A 17,682-nucleotide genomic window follows, 5' to 3' on the forward strand; every position below is an offset into this window, starting at 1 on the left:
TTCAAGGAATTGTTCGGGATATCAATATCGATCACTCTCGACCTACTTTCCTCTATAAAGATTCGAGTGGACAAAGATGTAGCTTTGCAACGTAGTCGTGTTTCAGAAGAGAAATTGCGAGATTTCAAAGAGGCCGGATATCTTCTTGGGAACTATGTGTATATATATATAAGAAAAGAAAGAAAAAGAAAAAGAGAAAGATGAAAAAGGGAAGAAGATAAAAGAAAGAAAAAAAAAACAAAAAGAAAAAAAGAAAGAAAGAAAGAAAGGAAGGAAGAAAGGAAGAAAGAAAAAAGAAATGAGACGAAACTTTGGAAGCATTGACTCTCCTTGTTGTAAGAAAATTCTTTCCTTAGATCCTTATCGAAGCTCTTAAGAAACGAAGCAGGTGATACGGAAGGCTCGAGATCTCGTCGATAAGAGCCAAGACATTAAGCTAAGTTTTTCACGATTTCACGGATATTTCATTAATCTTTTCCTCGGGCTGGCGCGTACTCGCACGATGGAACGAACGTTCATTCTGCACGCGTAATTTATCACACACGTCACGGACAATGTGGTCGCTCTCTAGCGCTAGCTAGCTAGCTCGCTCGACGAACGTGTAATCGAGACCTTGCGGATCGGATGAGATATGCTAATCGAAGATAACGCAGTCGATGAAAATCGCTAGGACCGTTGGAAAACCACAAAGGAGTTTGTTAGGAGATAAAGAAGAAGAAGAAGAAGAAGAAGAAAAAGAAATAATTATTCAGAATTTATCTAACGTAAGAGCGAGTGCGAGCGACGACCAATTACGCGTCACCGCTTGGCGACTTTATTTACCATAGCTCATTGTTAGACTCTATCTCTTTCTCTTCAACTATCTATCATTCTACGTATTGCTCTTTCTTTATCTCTCTTTCTCTCTCTCCTTCTACGTATTTCTCTTTCTCTCGCGCGTGCACTTGCTCTTTCCGCAAGGATAGCCATCTCCGAGGCGTTTACAAGTAAACGGGCCCGACGTAGCATAAATCTCGGAGAGCTCGATCTTTCAATAACTTCGGTTCGCTCGACAAGCTCTTTCCAAGTATTTCCATTCTCGTAGGCTAGCTCTCCTCGATCGTCTTCGTGGAATAAGAACGTAATATGAAAATCCAAGTAATAGGAGACTTGGATGATATCGTCTTTGTTCGATATAAGAAAAATCCTTTTTAATAATCCTTATGATATTTTAAAGGGGATCGTCGAGATCGCAACATATTAATGTACCATTAAATTACGGTTGTTCGCGTCCGCTTAACCGCGTTCCGTATTTACGCGATAGAACGGTATATTATCATCTGAAATTGCAATAACAAGTCGTTAGCTCTGCGTAAACGTTTATACGGATCGCGGCTCGATCTATCCGCCGAAAGGGACAAGCCGCGATCGCAACACATCCGTGAATGTACTTTTTCAAGGCCGAGGAGCTGTCCCTGACCGCTGTCGTCCTCGATCTTGAACGTTTCGAGATTATTTCTAACGCGTTATAAGCCTTTTAATTATTTACGAGATCAGGAAATAAGATTCTTTGTCGTTGGTTTAAACGGACGATCGTTCGAAGGAGAATTTTTGAGACCGTATAATTTTATATCGATCGTATGTGCCGAGTATTACACGAGTATCGATTAAGCGATAACGAAAGTCAGCTGACGCGTATGGAATAAATAACATTAAAATCCTATTTCGAGATAATAGTCAAACCCGATTAAATAACGTTCTTATATTTGGAACAGGATGATCAACCGGTTAACGATCGTCATAGAAAACACTTTGCGTGGTCACACTTTGGCCGACAATTTCATCGGACGTTTCCTGTTTCTAATTCTATGCCGAACGACGGAAAAATTACAGCCCGCGTAGCGCAGTGTTCTATCTCAAAGCCTAAAATGAAAAATGAACTGTTCACGCTCGGCCGAGCGCGATAAAAGCATACGATTCTCTCGCGTACCCTTTGACCTCTTGGAAAAAAAAAAATAAAAAGGAAAAGAAAAAAAAAAAAGGAAAAATGAAAATCGTCGAACTAGAGAGGACGAGCACGCGAGGAGGAGGAGGAGGAGGAGGAAGAGGAGGACGGAGCTTTTGAAAACAAAACAAAAAAAAAACAACTAGAAACACCTCGCAAAAATTCAAAGGATCGCAACTATCCGAGAAGGAGAAACCTTCTCGCGCGCGCGTTAAGTGTGTTAAGTGTGCTCTAGTGAACTTTTAGTCACGGCCACACCCAGCCTCCTTCCGAGGCAAGGCTGGACCTCTCTTATTATACTACACACACCCACACCTCTTCGCCGTGAGTACTTTCGTCCGAACGTATATTTCATGTAACGGGTGTTCGAACAAGAAAAAAGCATCTATTTTTCGTCGATACAAATCGCCTCTGTGCGTCTACCTATACGTTTCTCTATGTGCGGTAAGAGAAGAGAGAGAGAGAGAGAGAGAGAGAGAGAGAGAGGAGAGAGAGAGAGAGACGAAGATATTCGCTAAGGAAGCAAAGTCGAAGGTCGATCTCGAGATTCTCCTTCGATATTTTTCGATCCCACGATATTTGCTGACATCGAGAGATGTAAAGAAAAAAAAGAAAAAAATAAGAAAAAAGTGAAAAAATAAGAAAAAAAATAAAAAAGAAAGGAGAGATTGGAACGAGCCTGCTGTCGTCTCTCCCTCCCTCTCTCTCTCTCTCTCTCTCTCTCTTTCGTGGTATGACGTATACCCACAACGAGCTACTTTCGATTGGCCGCTAATCGTTACGCGGACCTCCTTCGTGATTATTATTATTATTATTATTATTATTATTATTATTATTATTATTATTATTATTATTATTATTATTATTGTTATCATTATTATTGTTATTGTTATTGTTATTATTGTTATTATTATTATTATTGCTATCCTCGCATACTAAAGCCGTTACCATAGAGAACGTTTATTATCCACAGGCGCGGTGTGCCCATTTCTATCGGAAACGAGTCCTTCGGTTATGCGAGAGCGAGCGTTGCTTCGAAAGAGCGAGGATCTCGACACTCTGTTATCCTTTGCTGTCCTCTCGATCGATAGCATTCATTCACCCTCTCCAATGACCTTTCAAAATTATCCAGAGAAAAAATTTTGCATCTTATTTTTGTCAATTAGAGAGAATATAACATACGATTCCTTTGGCACGATCAAAATCAATTTCTCTCGATCGCTGTCAATTATCTTTTATTAATGATCTCTACGTACGATTATTGTTTGCGAACGGACGTAAGTACCGGGATGATTAAATCAAAAATATAATAAATTATCGCAAACGTAATGTAACTGCTAAAACAATCTATTCAATCATTATAATATCCTAATCGAATGTATATACGTCGGAGTCGTCGGCGAACGACGATTAAATAACAATGCAAAAACATGGCGGAGAATTCGGTAAAGCGTTCTTCGTTCGCATCGACAAATCTATAACGATGATTCGAACAACGTGTCCAGTCTCTAATCGCGTTTAGGATTAGTGGAATCGATCGGTTCGGTCGGTCAATGTAGCGTTAGTATCTACTCGTGTATGTACCTACGTTCGTATGTACGTACGTACGTATGTATGTATGTACCTCCTCTATCCAGGTGCGTAACACCACCGATCGCGTGGCATTTCAAGCGTTTTACAACGTCGCTGTTCTCCACGTCGTTACGACGTCGAAGCACGCGCGCACATACGCGCGAATGTGAAACGAGCTCTATCTCTATCTCTCTCTCTCTCTCTCTCTCTCTCTCTCTCTTTTTCTCTGTCTGTCTCTCTCTGTCTCTCTCACGCACTCGTGCAGAGATCGCGACGCGCACCCACAAGAGAGAAAAAGATAAAAAGAGAGAGAAGGAGAGAGAGAGAGAGAGAGAGAGAGAGCAAGATCGACTTGGCGTGCTGCGTGTAGGAGAGAAGATTGTGCAACTGTCCCGTACGAACGTCAGACAATATACCACGGACACAGCAACGGACAGGATCGAATATCCTGTTCGGCTTATTAGGACAAGGTGGCCAGCCTCGATACTTTGATACCTTGGCTATCAATGATAGCGTAAATGCACCTACCAACTTGATACACTCGGCCAACGATTAAAACAAACTTCCTCTAAGAAAAATTTCTTAGATCCCGACTACCGTCACCTCGATCGAATCAAATCGATCGAACGTTTTACGAAATAATTAATAAATATTTCTATGGGAAAAAAGAATCGATCGTGATTATTCTCGCGAGGTATGATAACCGATGATACCGAATGATTTACTATTTCTTTCGTCGTGAGGTCGTGAGATCGAATTGTTACGACTATATTATTAATGGCTTGCTTTCACATATCCTTTTTTGCGAGTTATTGGAAAACTAGTATCGCGAATTTATACAATGTAATAGGTAAAAACAGATTATACCGTAAACGTAAACGTAAACGTGTACGTGAGCGCGTGCGTCTCCGTGTGTCTCTACGTGTATATGTTTTTGACTAAAAAGCAAGAAGCATATACCTCTCTCGGAACAGTAGTAAAGTGGGAAAGAGAAACGGCAGTGTAGCGTGGAAGAGGTACGGAGATACACTGAGGACCTTTCTAACGCGCATAGACCGTGGCATTATTATTTATTTATAGCGTCATTATCTTGTCCCTATTGTTGTCGTTGCAGTTGCTCGAGCGGCGGATGGTTTACGTTGACCGGGACTCCTTTCGTCCTCGTTTCTCATTCATTTTGCTTCCCTCTCTCTCTCTCCCTCTCTCTCTCTCTCTCTCTCTTTCTCTCTCTCTCTTATCTCCTTTTATCCATATAAGCCGGTTTCTGTAGCGATCGATAATACATAATTATTATTACCAAACGTTTAATTATATATCTATATATCTTTCAATAACAACGCATACGAATGTTTATCCTGGGGAAATAAAATATGCAAGACGTTGAAACGGAATTTCTTAGTTTGCAAATGGAAAATATCGCGAGGAGCTGTAACGATGAGACACGTAATAGGAGTATCGCGCTGCCGAAGAGCCCATGACTGTCGCTGGGAATAGCCGCTCCTCGAATCGCGTTTATACGACAGCGATAAATAACTTCGCGGTGATCGCGAGAACGACTCTGGTTCGCAATCGAAATCACCGTCCCCGTCACCGTCGTCGTCGTTGTCGTCGTCGTCGTCGTCATCGTCGTCGACTTCCAATCGCTTTTTTTTTTTTTTTAACAAATGACGCGCGAACTCCGACGTTGAAATTTCAAATTTACTTCGAGAGATTTATGATAACGTACATTATTCCTTTGATAATCCTGACAGAATATTAACTTTGTCCTCTCTTATGCGACGATTTAAAAGAGTACGATCGCGAATATAAATTTGTCTTTTCTCTTCTATTTTTTTTTTTTTTATTCGCGACGATTATAAAAAAATAAAATCATCTCATTTATAAATTAATTACCGTAGGATTATTGGCAAAGAAAAAAGAAATTGGAAATGATTGCACGCTTACACGGTTAATATAGGAAACGTAGATAATTAACATGAATATCTGCGTATAGCTCATTAAAAGCTATTAAACGAAGTGTTCATTAGACGCTTAAACGTTATCGAACGCGTTAACTACGTTACATTACGCGTTTAGAGCACCGATGTAGGTACATACATACCGAGCGAGGATTATTCGTAAAGCGTTAAGCTTTCAAAGTCCGATTGTGGATCGATTAATCGAGAGAAGCGCGAACACTCGCGAGCACGCCTTCTCCAGCTCGCGCTGTTTATCGTATTGGAAATTGTGCTCGGCCTGCACACGTCGTTCTCGAAAGGTTCGCGTGTACGTAGAAGCGATGCGATAAATAAACTCTACGGCGGCCATTACTCGTCGTTGGTGTAAACGAAGGAAAGAGATAGACGGATGGTAGTCCACCCGAGAGAGAGAGAGAGAGAGAGAGAGAAGAAGAAATCGAAGCCTACCCTTGTTTTCGAGCGCAAGCTCTAATCGTTTAAAAGACGTCCCTTAAGGAAGAAGCTTACAAAGTACGATTACTACGTCTTCCTCGTAATACTATTCGCCGGGAATCGAAGTAAAGTGGATTAAAAAAAAAAAAAAAGAAAAAAGGAAAGAAAGAAAGAAAGAAAGAAAGAAAGAAAGAAACGGATAAAATGGCTTCGTTGTGACCTATTTGCAAAAAGTTTCCTTCGTCGCGATAATAAAGTAGGAAAATAAAGGGAATCAAGAAAATGGCCGCTGCTAAGAGATATACGATTGCCTATGTATCTAAGGTTGAGGGTAACGACGAAACACCTTGAAAATACTACGTACGTGTGTAAGAGGAAGGTGGAAGACGTTCGTTAGAACGGTAGTCCCGATGGAAGGCGAAAATGCGCGATGGCCGAACGCCATATGCGTCGGGGGCCTAGATTCGCATTGGCCGACGTCGGCGTTTGCGCGGCTTTTGCGCGCTGCGTTTGCGCGCGACTCCTCCGTATTGACTTTGCCGCGTCTCTCCGCACCCCAACCCGGACGACGATGACGACGAGGACGACGACGACGACGACGAGGAGGAGGAGGAGGACGAGGACGACGATGACGATGATGACGACGACGACGAGAACGAGGACGAGGACAAGAACGTCGTTGAAGAGATACAAGAGGAGAAGCAAAGGGACGAAGGGTGAAGGGGACGGTTAAGGGGGAGGATAAAGAAGCGGACACGCAGAAGCAGCGAGCGAGTAAAACACAAAGGAAGGTGACTCGACTCGAGTCGAGTAACGACACGAAAGTGGCGTGGCGCGATGCGAGAAGAAGAGGAGGAAGAGAGAAGGTGCCGTTGCTGTTGCTCCTGCTGGTGATGGCGATGGTGCTGCTAGTGCTCCGCTGCTGTTGCTGCTCCTGCTCCTGCTGGTAATGGTGGTGGTGGTGGTGGTGCTGGTGGTGCTGGTGGTGGTGGTTGCTGCTGCTGCTGCTTATGGTGGGGGTAACACGCCAGGCGAATGTCTTACAATTGATTTTCACGCCACTTTGATTTATTCGAGCGCGCCACCGTCGCGCGTTTTTCGTGGCCGCAGGGCCACCGATGGAGGAGAAGAACCGGCCAACCAACTTCAGTCTCACTCACTTCCTCTTCTTGCTTTCTCTCTCTATATAGTCTGTGTATATGTATATATATATATATTTATGTGTGTATGTGTGTGTGTTTGCGCGTGTGCGAGTATATCTCTCTCTTTCTTTCTCCTTCTCATCCTCCGCTACCGTTGCGCCACGATTTATGGACTTCCAAGGCGATTCTTTTTAGATTGGCCTGCGCGACCCTTTTTCTATCCTATTCGTTCCCTCTTATTCCTCGTCCTCGTCCTCTTCTTCTTCTTCTTCTTCTTCTTCTTCTTCTTCTGCTCCTCCTTCTCCTCCTCTTTCCATCTTTGAAGTTCCTCAACTTCCCTACTAAAACTACTACGTTTACCCTTCTGTTACCACGAAAAACATTTGAGAGAATCTATTTGCGATTTACATGCCGGAAACGATTTCCCATGCTTACGGAGATTCTTCGGCAGAGTATTCTTTTCTTCATTTTTATATTTGTCGAGGCCAAACTCTTGTATAATCGTTCAAGATCTATCTTGATTTGCATACAGGAAATGATCGAAGACTCGACGAACGAACGTTAACATATGTGTGGGTCTGTCTGTGCGCTTTCATTTTTGATTCGAGAATATCCTCGATCGATTGATCTCCCGCAGAGAATTCAGAAGGGTGTCTCGTTCACCCTCTCCCCGAAGAAGAGATAGGATTGGTCTTCGAGCTATTCGCCAGGGTAGGACATGGTGGGGGTAGCTTCCTAAGCTCCACCGGGATACATCGAGATCGCGACCAATGATAGACTCGTACAGCTGCCCTAAAGGGACCCAAAAAGGAATCCCTAGGTTCGCGTTATTCTCTACCCTTGCGCCAAAGCCCTTCCCAGGATACGAGCGAGGGGAATGAGGGGTCCCTCGTGAGTATGGGAAAGGATTAGAGGGAGCAGTGCTCGACACGATTTTCGACCTTTCCGAAGCGATGGACGACGATCGAAGTAGTTTTATCGTAGCGGACGACGAACGATGTCTACGTCTATAAATAATGACGACAATGAATGATAACAATAATAATAATAATAATAATAATAATAATAATAATAATAATAATATAATAATAGTAATAGTATTTGTCGTATTACTTTTTAAATCTTCCTTAATAAATTATTATATAAACGACGTGGAAAGATTTCAAAGAGAAAACCTTTTCTCTTCTAATATCGAAAGCCATCCATCCACGAGGTAACAATCGAATCGATCGATCGCCGAGCTAAAAACAACGGGTACGCGGTAGAAAAGGACAGGAACGTATACGAAGAGGCCGCGGATTTCGAGCGAGGAGACAATCGTTTCTCTCTGCCTCGAAAGATGATCGATCGACTCGTCGTTCGCTCTGAGAAACTGGTCGACCACTCGCGGCATACCGAATCTTAAGTAGCTCGCCAGAGAGAAAGAGAGAAAGAGAATGTAATAAGAGAAAGAAGAAGACGAAGAAGAGAGAGAGAGAGAGAGAGAAATAAAAGAAAGAAAAAGATCGTTCAACGTTGAAGAGACCAGACCTGAATTATCTACCGGTTAACGAATAAACTCGTACGTAAGAGTAATTCATAAAAATGATTTCGCCGACACTTTGTCCATCATTTTACTATTTCTACTTACGTATAAAACGTAAGAAAATATCGTCAAGATCGACGGAGAGAAAAGTTTTGCACCGAACAATATAAACAAAGTTCGTACGGGCATAAAACTTTAGTTCGACCGCATGGACACTCGGAAGCAATTTACAAGTTAATGAGTTACGATGATTCGTTAGCGTGGTGGCCCTCTCCTTTCTCTCTCTCTCTCTCTCTCTTTCTCTCGCATCTCTGGATTTATTTCGGTTGCTCTTCGGGTGTACGCCCATCTAATTGGCTCGTCTCTCCTTTTCTCTCTTTCTGACTATCCTCGTTCACCTCCCACCACCACCTCCACCAACATCACCACCACCACCACCACCACCACCATCTTTGGCTTCATATAAAGATCAGAAAAATGATGAAAGAACAAGACGCAAATGAATATATGTATAAAGAGGAAGAAAGGAAAAAAAGAAAAAAGAACGAGTAAAAAAACAGAGAGAGAGAGGGAGAGAGAGAGAGAGAGAGTTAAGTCGAAGAGAGAAAAAGTGTCGATCTTGACGCAGCCGGGCGTCGTATTCAATGTGCGAAGGGATGCAAATCTCCTATCTCATGAGCAGAATTTTCAAGGAAGCTGAAAGACGGATGGATCACGACGGCGGCAACGGACAATACGGTATTTGCATCTGGTACATAATTCAGTCACCGTATCTGCCCCCAACCACCTTCCGAATGCCGCGCTCATAGACCACACCGTTACGATCTTTTTACTTTAAAAAAAAAAAAAAAAGAAAAAAGGAAAAAAAAAGGAGAAAAAAGAAAGAAAGGAAGGAAGGACAGAACGAGAAACGAAGAAAAAACAAGATCGAATGATCTAAACTGCGAGGAAAAAATAGAAAAAAGAAAGAAGACAAATGATATCATTGAGTCTATCTACATTTTCATCGAGATTCTCGATCTCTCGTCGCGCTGCTCATTATGAAAATCGAGGAATTAAATGATCTGGAAGTAGAAGAAAAACAAAGTAAAAAAAAAAAAAAAGAAAAGAAAAAAGGAAACAGAAAATAATCAAAGATACTAGGTATCTATATATTCCCAATGGAGCGTAAAATAGACATACCTAAGGTTTCATCGAATTGGACGTAGATATGGCGATTAAGTCGACTAGATCATTGATTGCATCTAGTTTTATTACTGCTATTTAAATAATTAACCAGACGTATCGATCATCGTGATCGTATGATCGATCATATTATATTCTAGCGAGTATAAAGCTTGTAAACTCGAGGTATTATTTTTAATACGAATTAACTAACGTTTGCGATCGAATTTCAACGGATATCGATAGATCTTTTACGTGCTTGCACTCACCACCCCTCCGCCAAAAAGAACAAAAAAAAAAAAAAAGAAAAAAGAAAAAAGAAAAGAAAAAAGAAAAAACATCAACGCGATCTACAAAGTCGAATCTTATCATATTCACTTATCATTTACACGAGTAACCAAGTCTTCGTCCTACTTTTTGATATATTCGATCTCGAGGTGAGAAGAATCGAGAGGGATGGTTAAGTGGATCGCTTAAACTTTAGAAACAGTTCTCTACGGTTTTTTTTTAAGTATACTAGTAGATGATATCCAGCGATGCAAAATCTTTGGGAATGCGGGTGTCGCACGAAAGCACAATGCCCTTCGAAGACTACCGGAGACTATTCGTTTTCCGTCGGAAGATCGCTAAGGATAACCTTGCGGTCTCTACCCCCACCTCATCCTTCTTTTCGCCGCCTCTCTTTTCCACCTCGTAGCGCTGTTACACTGCTACCTCGTTGCTGCCGTTGCGCGCACGGAGAAACGAGAAGATAAAATCGTAGAGATCGAGAAGAGAAGTTCGATCCTCGGCGCGACTCTTTGACCCCCGCGCGAACAACGAGACGATTCTCTCTCCTTCCCTCTTTCTCTCTCTTCCTTAAGAAAAGGCTCGACTTTTCGACTGGTAACATCTCGAGAATGTCGCTCTTGCTTCTAGCTTACGAAGAGAGAGGGCTCGTAAAGTCCAACGAAACGAGTCGCGGCTTGAAAGAGGGAGGGAGAGGAGAAGGAGGAGGAGGAAAGGACTCCGAAAAAAGATGGTCCTCTTATAAGTAGAATTATACCGACGACGACGATCTCGACGAAATCGTTCTCCTCTCTCTCTCTCTCTCTCTCTCTCGTATTCTTTCTCTTTTTCTTTTTCTCTCTTCTTCTCTCTCTTTCTCTTTTTCTTTCTTCTCTCTCTCTCTCTCTCTCTCTCTCTCTCTCACTGCTTCTTCTTCTCGCGGCGCGCGTTGAATATTTCAGGCCACGTCCCTCGAGGACGCGCGTTATAAATTTCCGACCCTTCTCCGCCAAATGGCTACGCTGGACTCGCTTTCCTCGGTGTACGTATGTATGTAGGTAGGTAGGTACGCCTTTTCGCTTGGTACGAAAGGGAATAAAAAATAAATAATAAAGGAGAGAGGGAGAGGAAGGGAAAGGAGAAGAAAAAAAGAGGAAGAAGAGGAAGACGTTTCTGGAGTGCCAGGCGAGGACTTTAACGCGATATCGTGGCTTGTATAGCGCGTGGCAGATGCAGGCGAATCGACTCGTAAATCGGTGATCTCGAGAAATCGAGCATTTGGATCGAAGGAGAGTCACGGAACAAATTAAACAAATTAGACGTGGCACGCGATCCGTTAGAGAATTCAAAGTAATTGTTATGCTCGAGTTATCTCTTAGAAATTGATCGATATCTCTTTCTCTGTCTTTCTCTCCGACGATACAAATGATCCAAGTACGAAGGATGACAATTACCTAAGATATCTTTTAACGAATTGATAAATCATTTCTTGCCGATAGAGAGTCCTATCGCGATCGATTATCGCTAGTAGGAAATATCGTTGAACGCGCATGTACCGACGATTTTGAAAAAAAAAAAAAAAAAAAAAAACACAAAACAAAAAAACAAAAAGAAGAAAAAATCAAACACCGATTCGAAACTATTAAAAGAGACGTTTTGTGTGTTCGAGAAAATAAAGTTTGCATATTATAAATCTTGTGGTAGTTTTGGTCCTGGCAAAGGAAGGAAGAAGCTTCCGCCATGGAATGTCCAGGAACGGGCGCAGGACCGTAACTCGTAGTAGAGCGCACGGCACGGTGTGGTGGCACGGCAGGGCACGGCGTAACGATAAGGATCGGGAGGACGGAGGAGAAAAGAAAAGGGAGGCAGGAGAGCGTGTAGGACAGCCGTTAACGAGCGACTCTCCGAGCATTACCTTCCTTCTGCGTACGTGCAGCGCTCGAGATGCGAGCCAACCGAAGAGAATGAGAGAGAAAGAGAGAGAAAGAGACAGAGAAGCCCTTGGCCCAGCGATCCTTTAAGGATCTCTCTACCTTAGAGAAATAGATCGATGATCCGATCCACCAGATGCGCGTCGATCCTAACGATCCGATCTCTTTCTTCTGATAATCCAAAGTCTCTTTCAAACTCCTTTTTTTCTCTTTATCCTTTCTACTTTTTACTCTTTTCTTTCTTACTTCTTCTCTCTCTTTTCGTTTTCTCTTTCTCTTTTTTCTTGTTTCCTTTTTTCCCTCTTTGTTTCTTTTTTTCCGTCTCTCTGTCTCTTTCTCTCTTTTTTCTCTCTATGATTAAACTCTTCGATCCTTCACGAGTTCTGGACGTGCATTAAGATTAATGATTTTTCATATCTCTCGATAATCTTCCATTCAATGTTTCTCTTCTTAGTTTTTTTTCTTTCCCCGCCGCCTCCTCCTCCACCCTCCTCCTTCTCCCTCCTAGTCTCCATACTAATATTTCCGTCATGTCGTTAGTCCAATGTTCTCACGGTTTTTCACGAAATAATCGACGTGTTTAATCTGTTGAATTTTCTTGTATTTTTTCTTTTCTTTTTTCTTCCTTCCCCTCCCCCCCCCTCTCTCTTCTATCCTCATATTCCTATCGTATAACGATAATGATCGCAATCTTTTAAATCGTGAATAATTACGCTCAACAAAGTAAGTATACGTTTAGCTAGTGATCTTAAGACTGTAATACGTGACGTTACCGGGCGATTTAACAAAGTGTTTAAAACTCACGAGAAAACGAAAGATCGCGAAAAGAAAAGTAACGGGCGTTCCTCTCGCGTTCCAGTCGGTCTCTGGAGCGAAGCGGGGCTCAACTCGGAACGAGCGACGCCATTTCGCCGTCTCCTCGCCATTTCGAGAACAAGAGGGTAGAAATATACTCAACGACCACGCATATGTAGCTACAGGCATTCCTGTAGTCGTCGTTTACAAACGGGTAGCTACCCTCTTCGCATGAGAGAACGAAAGAAGAGAGGATAGTAAAGAAAAAAAGAGAAAGAGAGAGAGAGAGAGAAAGAAAGAAAGGAAAATTTCCCAGCTGTTCGAGTTATCTCGATGATGAATCAAAAATGGCGGCTATGGTTATAGGATGGACAGGGTATTTCAACCCTTGCTATCCAGAGCTTCGTGACGTCACACCTTCACAAAAATTCTGTCGCATCTGTGTATGTTCTCTCTCTGTCTCTCTCTCTCTCTCTGTCTCTCTTTTTCTCTTTTTTTCTCTCTCTCTCTCTCTCTCTCTCTCTCTCTTTCTCTGTACGTCGCGACTTTATATAAAATACGCGAAAGGTGGGCTCCGCTTTGTACGTATACGTATATATATATATATGCGTCTGTACGCTGTGTGTATATCCATAGGAGGTATATATACCTGGTGTGTTCCCCTACAACTCCATCCCTCTTTCACTTTTGTTTCCGAGATCGTATCAACTCCGGACTCTCTTTCTACTTTTTAGACGACACGCATCTGCGAGCAGTGCCGTGCATGGTCTCGTAAAAATGCAACATATTGCGCGAAAAGTATACTATAAGGGAAGACCCTTATGAGGGAACATTGTTATTCTACGCGCGATGATATTAGACGAGGAAACGTAACGACAAATTCATATATGTATTCTTTTTTCGAGGTAATATAGAAAAAAGAGAGACGAATGTATGCAAAATTATTTTTCCATTTCAGACCAGATATAGCAGACAAATAATATTTCTAACGATGGGAAGCGATCGATCGAAAAGTGGTTTTCTCTTTATCGAATAAATTTTTAATTTCGTCGTCGTTGGGGAAAACGAGCTTACCACCGGTTCGAAAATAAATGGTCGAAAAAAGAAGAAGAAAAAACAAAAAAAAACAAAAAGAGGAAAAAGAAAAAAAAAAGACGAAAAGGAAAAAAAAAGATAAAGCTGACTCGCTCGATCGCCTCGAAGAAAATTACAGAGCACGGCGAAAGTGTCGCGCACGTGCTCGCGATAAGGGACGCCTACCACTTTAAACCGATACATATTTTATTAGCTCGCATTGCCTTAGCGCGCTGTGCTCCCCTTGTCGCGATCGGTATTGATAAATGACTGATAGGTAGGCGTGTCTCCTCGTCATCCTGTCACAATGTTTGTCCTTGTCGCGGGAGGATTAGAGAATATGTATTCCGACCCGAATGAAATAAAATAATGATCTTACCTTTCGTTTCGTGAACAAAGAAAGAAAGAAAAAAAAAACGATTTACGATTATCTTGTATCGCATATATTAACTATCGTTCGACCACATGATTTATTTCATTTTTGCGACATCGTTGAGAAACGTTCGAATAAATACACCGTGACGGTATTGTTATAAAAATATTCGTAATTATTTCAAAGTATATTTTCTTGATACAATTGAAAGAATTATTCAGCCAACTATGTACGTACGTACTTATGATATTTAGTCTCTTCGAAAGCTCTCTCTCTCTCTTTCTCTCTCTCTCTCTCGTACGAATCGAATAAATTCTCTACGAGAAACAAACACGCACGTTGAATTTTCCACTGGGCCGTGTCAACCGTACTCTCCTTCTCCTCCTCCTCCTCCTCTTCCTCCTCCTATTCGACGCGTGTAAATGCATCAATTAAACCAAAACGCCGTCAATTATCGTTCGACGAACCTTCGTCCGGACAAAAGAAACGAGCAAAAGCAATAGACGCACGCTTTTCCCTCGGCGTAATATCGCGCTGTTAGATTCGCGATGTATGTATAATACATAGTCTGTTGAATATCTAGTACTTATCTGGTACGCGTGTGACTAGACGATAAAAACCTCTTTTTCTTTCTTCTTCATTTTTTTTTTCCTTTCTTTTTTTTTTTTCGCAGACGGCGAAAATGAATTTACATCGCGTGTGCTCGCCATTATATTATACCAATTAACGATGAACGTTTATTTATATGTATATGCAGATAGGAAATTAGCGCGAAAGAAGTTGAAGGGAGAAAAAAAGAAAGAAAGAAAGAAAGAAAGAAAGAAAGAAAGAAAAATATTTTCGATTCATCTTCAAGCGCATTTGATGAAGATCGCGATGCGTCTATTTCGCTCGGGAGAAAGTTTCGCGCTGTCGACCGAAAGCGATAGTGAAACGTCAGAATGCGACGCGGCCAGATGGAAAAGGAATCGCTCGATGAGAACGCCTTATTTTCATTCTCGTCTACTAAAGTAAGTGAATCCGATTCCGAACGTTCCTCTTTTAATCATAAAAACTTCGCAACAACGCCGACAACAACAGGCCAAAGTATGGGATATATTTTTTCTAACATTACAAATGGGATTGTTCTTTACATCTCTAACAAACAAGAAAGAAAGAAAGAAAGAAAGAAAGAAAGAAAGAAAGAAAGAGGAAAATGTTGATTAGAATGAAAGACAAAGAAAAAGAAAAAGAAAAAAAGAAAGGAAAGAAAACACGAACTATAAAGAAAGGAGTGAGTTTGAGCGTCCTTCCGTGACGAAGTCTCCTCGAAGGAGTCACGATATTTTCAAACCACGTATCGTAGTTAAAGGGACGAAGGGAAGATTGTAAGTAAGGGTTGGTGATGGTGGTGGTGGTGATAGTAGTAGTAGTAGTAGTAGTAGTAGTAGTAGTAGTAGTAGTAGTAGTAGTAGTAGTATCATATTTCCGTTATTCCATTTTACGGAAGGTGCCAGTCTAATCGCCAAAAATAGATCGAATTCGCGGGAATCGTAAGTAAGAACCGATAGGGCACGAAACCTTTCGGTCTCCTCGAGCTTCGGTAGCCTCTGGACTATCGATCGGAATATTCACGTTCTAACGCCTACTCTAATTCCCTTTTTTCAACTTTACCACAGTGTATTCAACAAACTAGAATATTAATCTCCATCGATATTATCGATAATATTAAATAACTAAACGATTTTGTCGGATATTAATAAATATGATTGTTAATTAAATATTAATGATTTTAATCGTACGTTTTCGTACATATGAAAAGGGCACATATGATTTTCTTCGCCCCTTCCTTCTCCCTCCTCACTCTCCCTCCTTTCGTAAGTTTATGTAAATAGATGGAAAGAATACAAACGTAGTACACAACGTAAAAGGTTTCCTCCCCTCGCGTAAACGGCAAGAAGAAACAGCGTGTAATTGAAAGAATACATCGTCGATGTTTCCTTTCGCTAATTGCTTCGTTAATTTAATAGCAAAGACCGGGAAGAAGACGGATGGTAGGTATTCACTCTCAAAAATGCCGCGCGATATTTGCTAATCGTCGAGAGAGCGAGAGAGAGAGAGAGAGAGAGAGAGAGAGAGAGAGAGAGAGAGAGAAGGACGGTACGATATTATAATCGTTGTATACAGGAAATTAACTTGGCCTTGTCTTATCTTGCATTCTGATGACTACATCGGTATACGACTAGACTGAGAAAGAGAGAAAGAAAGAGAGTGAGAGATAGAAACTCAAGTTTGTCCAACGCTAGCGTTAATTAAGTATGTCCGAGCGCGGAGTGCACGAAGGAAAGGTTTCAAGGACTCGCCTTTACGAATATGGAACGTTCGACGGGTGTAGAATGGTCGTTCTTATGAAACGCATCGGTGATCGCTTAAAGAGCGAACCAGTAGTAGTATGCAGTTAGTATTTATATATCTACTATCGGTAGTTTAATTTCGTCTCTCTCTCTCTCTCTCTCTCTCTCTTTCTCTCTCTCTCTCTTTCGCACACTCTCTCTGTCCACACAGTGCGAGAAAGATATTCGATTAATTCTTAATAAATTTCGCTGGAACGTTCTTGCCATATTCACGAACGGACATAGTTCTCAAACACGTTGGTTCACTTTGAGAAAATTCGTCTCGACGAATTTCGTAGAGAAGAATATATGTTTGAGAGTCGTTATTTGAGTTTGATATTACGAAGAAATGTAAAAGGAACGACGACGAAAAGAAAAGTAATAACGAGGAAAAAGTATGAAAGCTTAGGTACTTACAAGGCGGCGTTTGGGTTTGATGAGCGGTCGATTCTGGCCGTTCATCTTGTAGTAAAGTCCACAAGCATTGCAGAGGTAATGTCCGGTACCGTCTCGTCTCCACAGAGGCGTCGAAGTCGCACCGCAATTAACGCACTCACGACCCTCTACGTGTGCGCGCACGCGTTCATTTTCATCCCGAGGTTGAATGGGGAGGGACAAAAGAAAAATCGAATTAGTACCTTATCCTCCTTCCTGATTCTTCGACGATAACAACTAAATTACGTACACAGAAAGAATATCCATACACAGAGAAGACGATCGTAGATGATCGTTCGATCAACGAGAATCGTATAAATAACAATATTTCTGATCGTTTCGTTTCGAACGATTAGATACGATCGAAAAAGCATTGGGTTCGTGCATGAATTCTCTTAAGAAAGATTTTTAGAGAAAGGAAGAAGATAGATAGAGAGGAAGAAACATTTGCGAAAGATGTATTTTGTTGTAAAGAATTTCTAAAGAATTTATGCACCTCCGAAGGATAGAGAAATATATATATATATATATATATATATATATATATATATATATGTAAAAGATCGTTCATGCAAAACATTTGATATCATGCAATTATCAGAGCAAAAGCATAGTCATATTTGAAAGCACGGATGATTCGTTGGAGATTAATTATCGA

The 17,682-nt window shown here is 41.4% G+C and overlaps 1 protein-coding gene and 1 long non-coding RNA gene across 5 annotated transcripts in view; one reads left to right on the plus strand and one right to left on the minus strand.

Moving 5' to 3' along the window:
• The window catches only part of LOC122633392 (GATA-binding factor C-like), a 52,883-nt gene that overhangs the window by 22,085 nt on the left and 13,116 nt on the right, over positions 1 to 17,682 (minus strand). For all 3 annotated transcript variants that reach the window (XM_043821216.1, XM_043821215.1, XM_043821214.1), the window contains exon 3: positions 17,007 to 17,152. In XM_043821216.1, the coding sequence (XP_043677151.1) occupies positions 17,007 to 17,152 (146 nt within the window). The remainder of the gene's footprint in view (positions 1 to 17,006; positions 17,153 to 17,682) is intronic.
• The window catches only part of LOC122633397, a 114,164-nt gene that overhangs the window by 5,372 nt on the left and 91,110 nt on the right, over positions 1 to 17,682 (plus strand). The window lies entirely within an intron of this gene.

This window comes from Vespula pensylvanica, chromosome 12, assembly GCF_014466175.1.
Source record: "Vespula pensylvanica isolate Volc-1 chromosome 12, ASM1446617v1, whole genome shotgun sequence".
In the NCBI taxonomy this organism is placed as follows: domain Eukaryota; kingdom Metazoa; phylum Arthropoda; class Insecta; order Hymenoptera; family Vespidae; genus Vespula; species Vespula pensylvanica.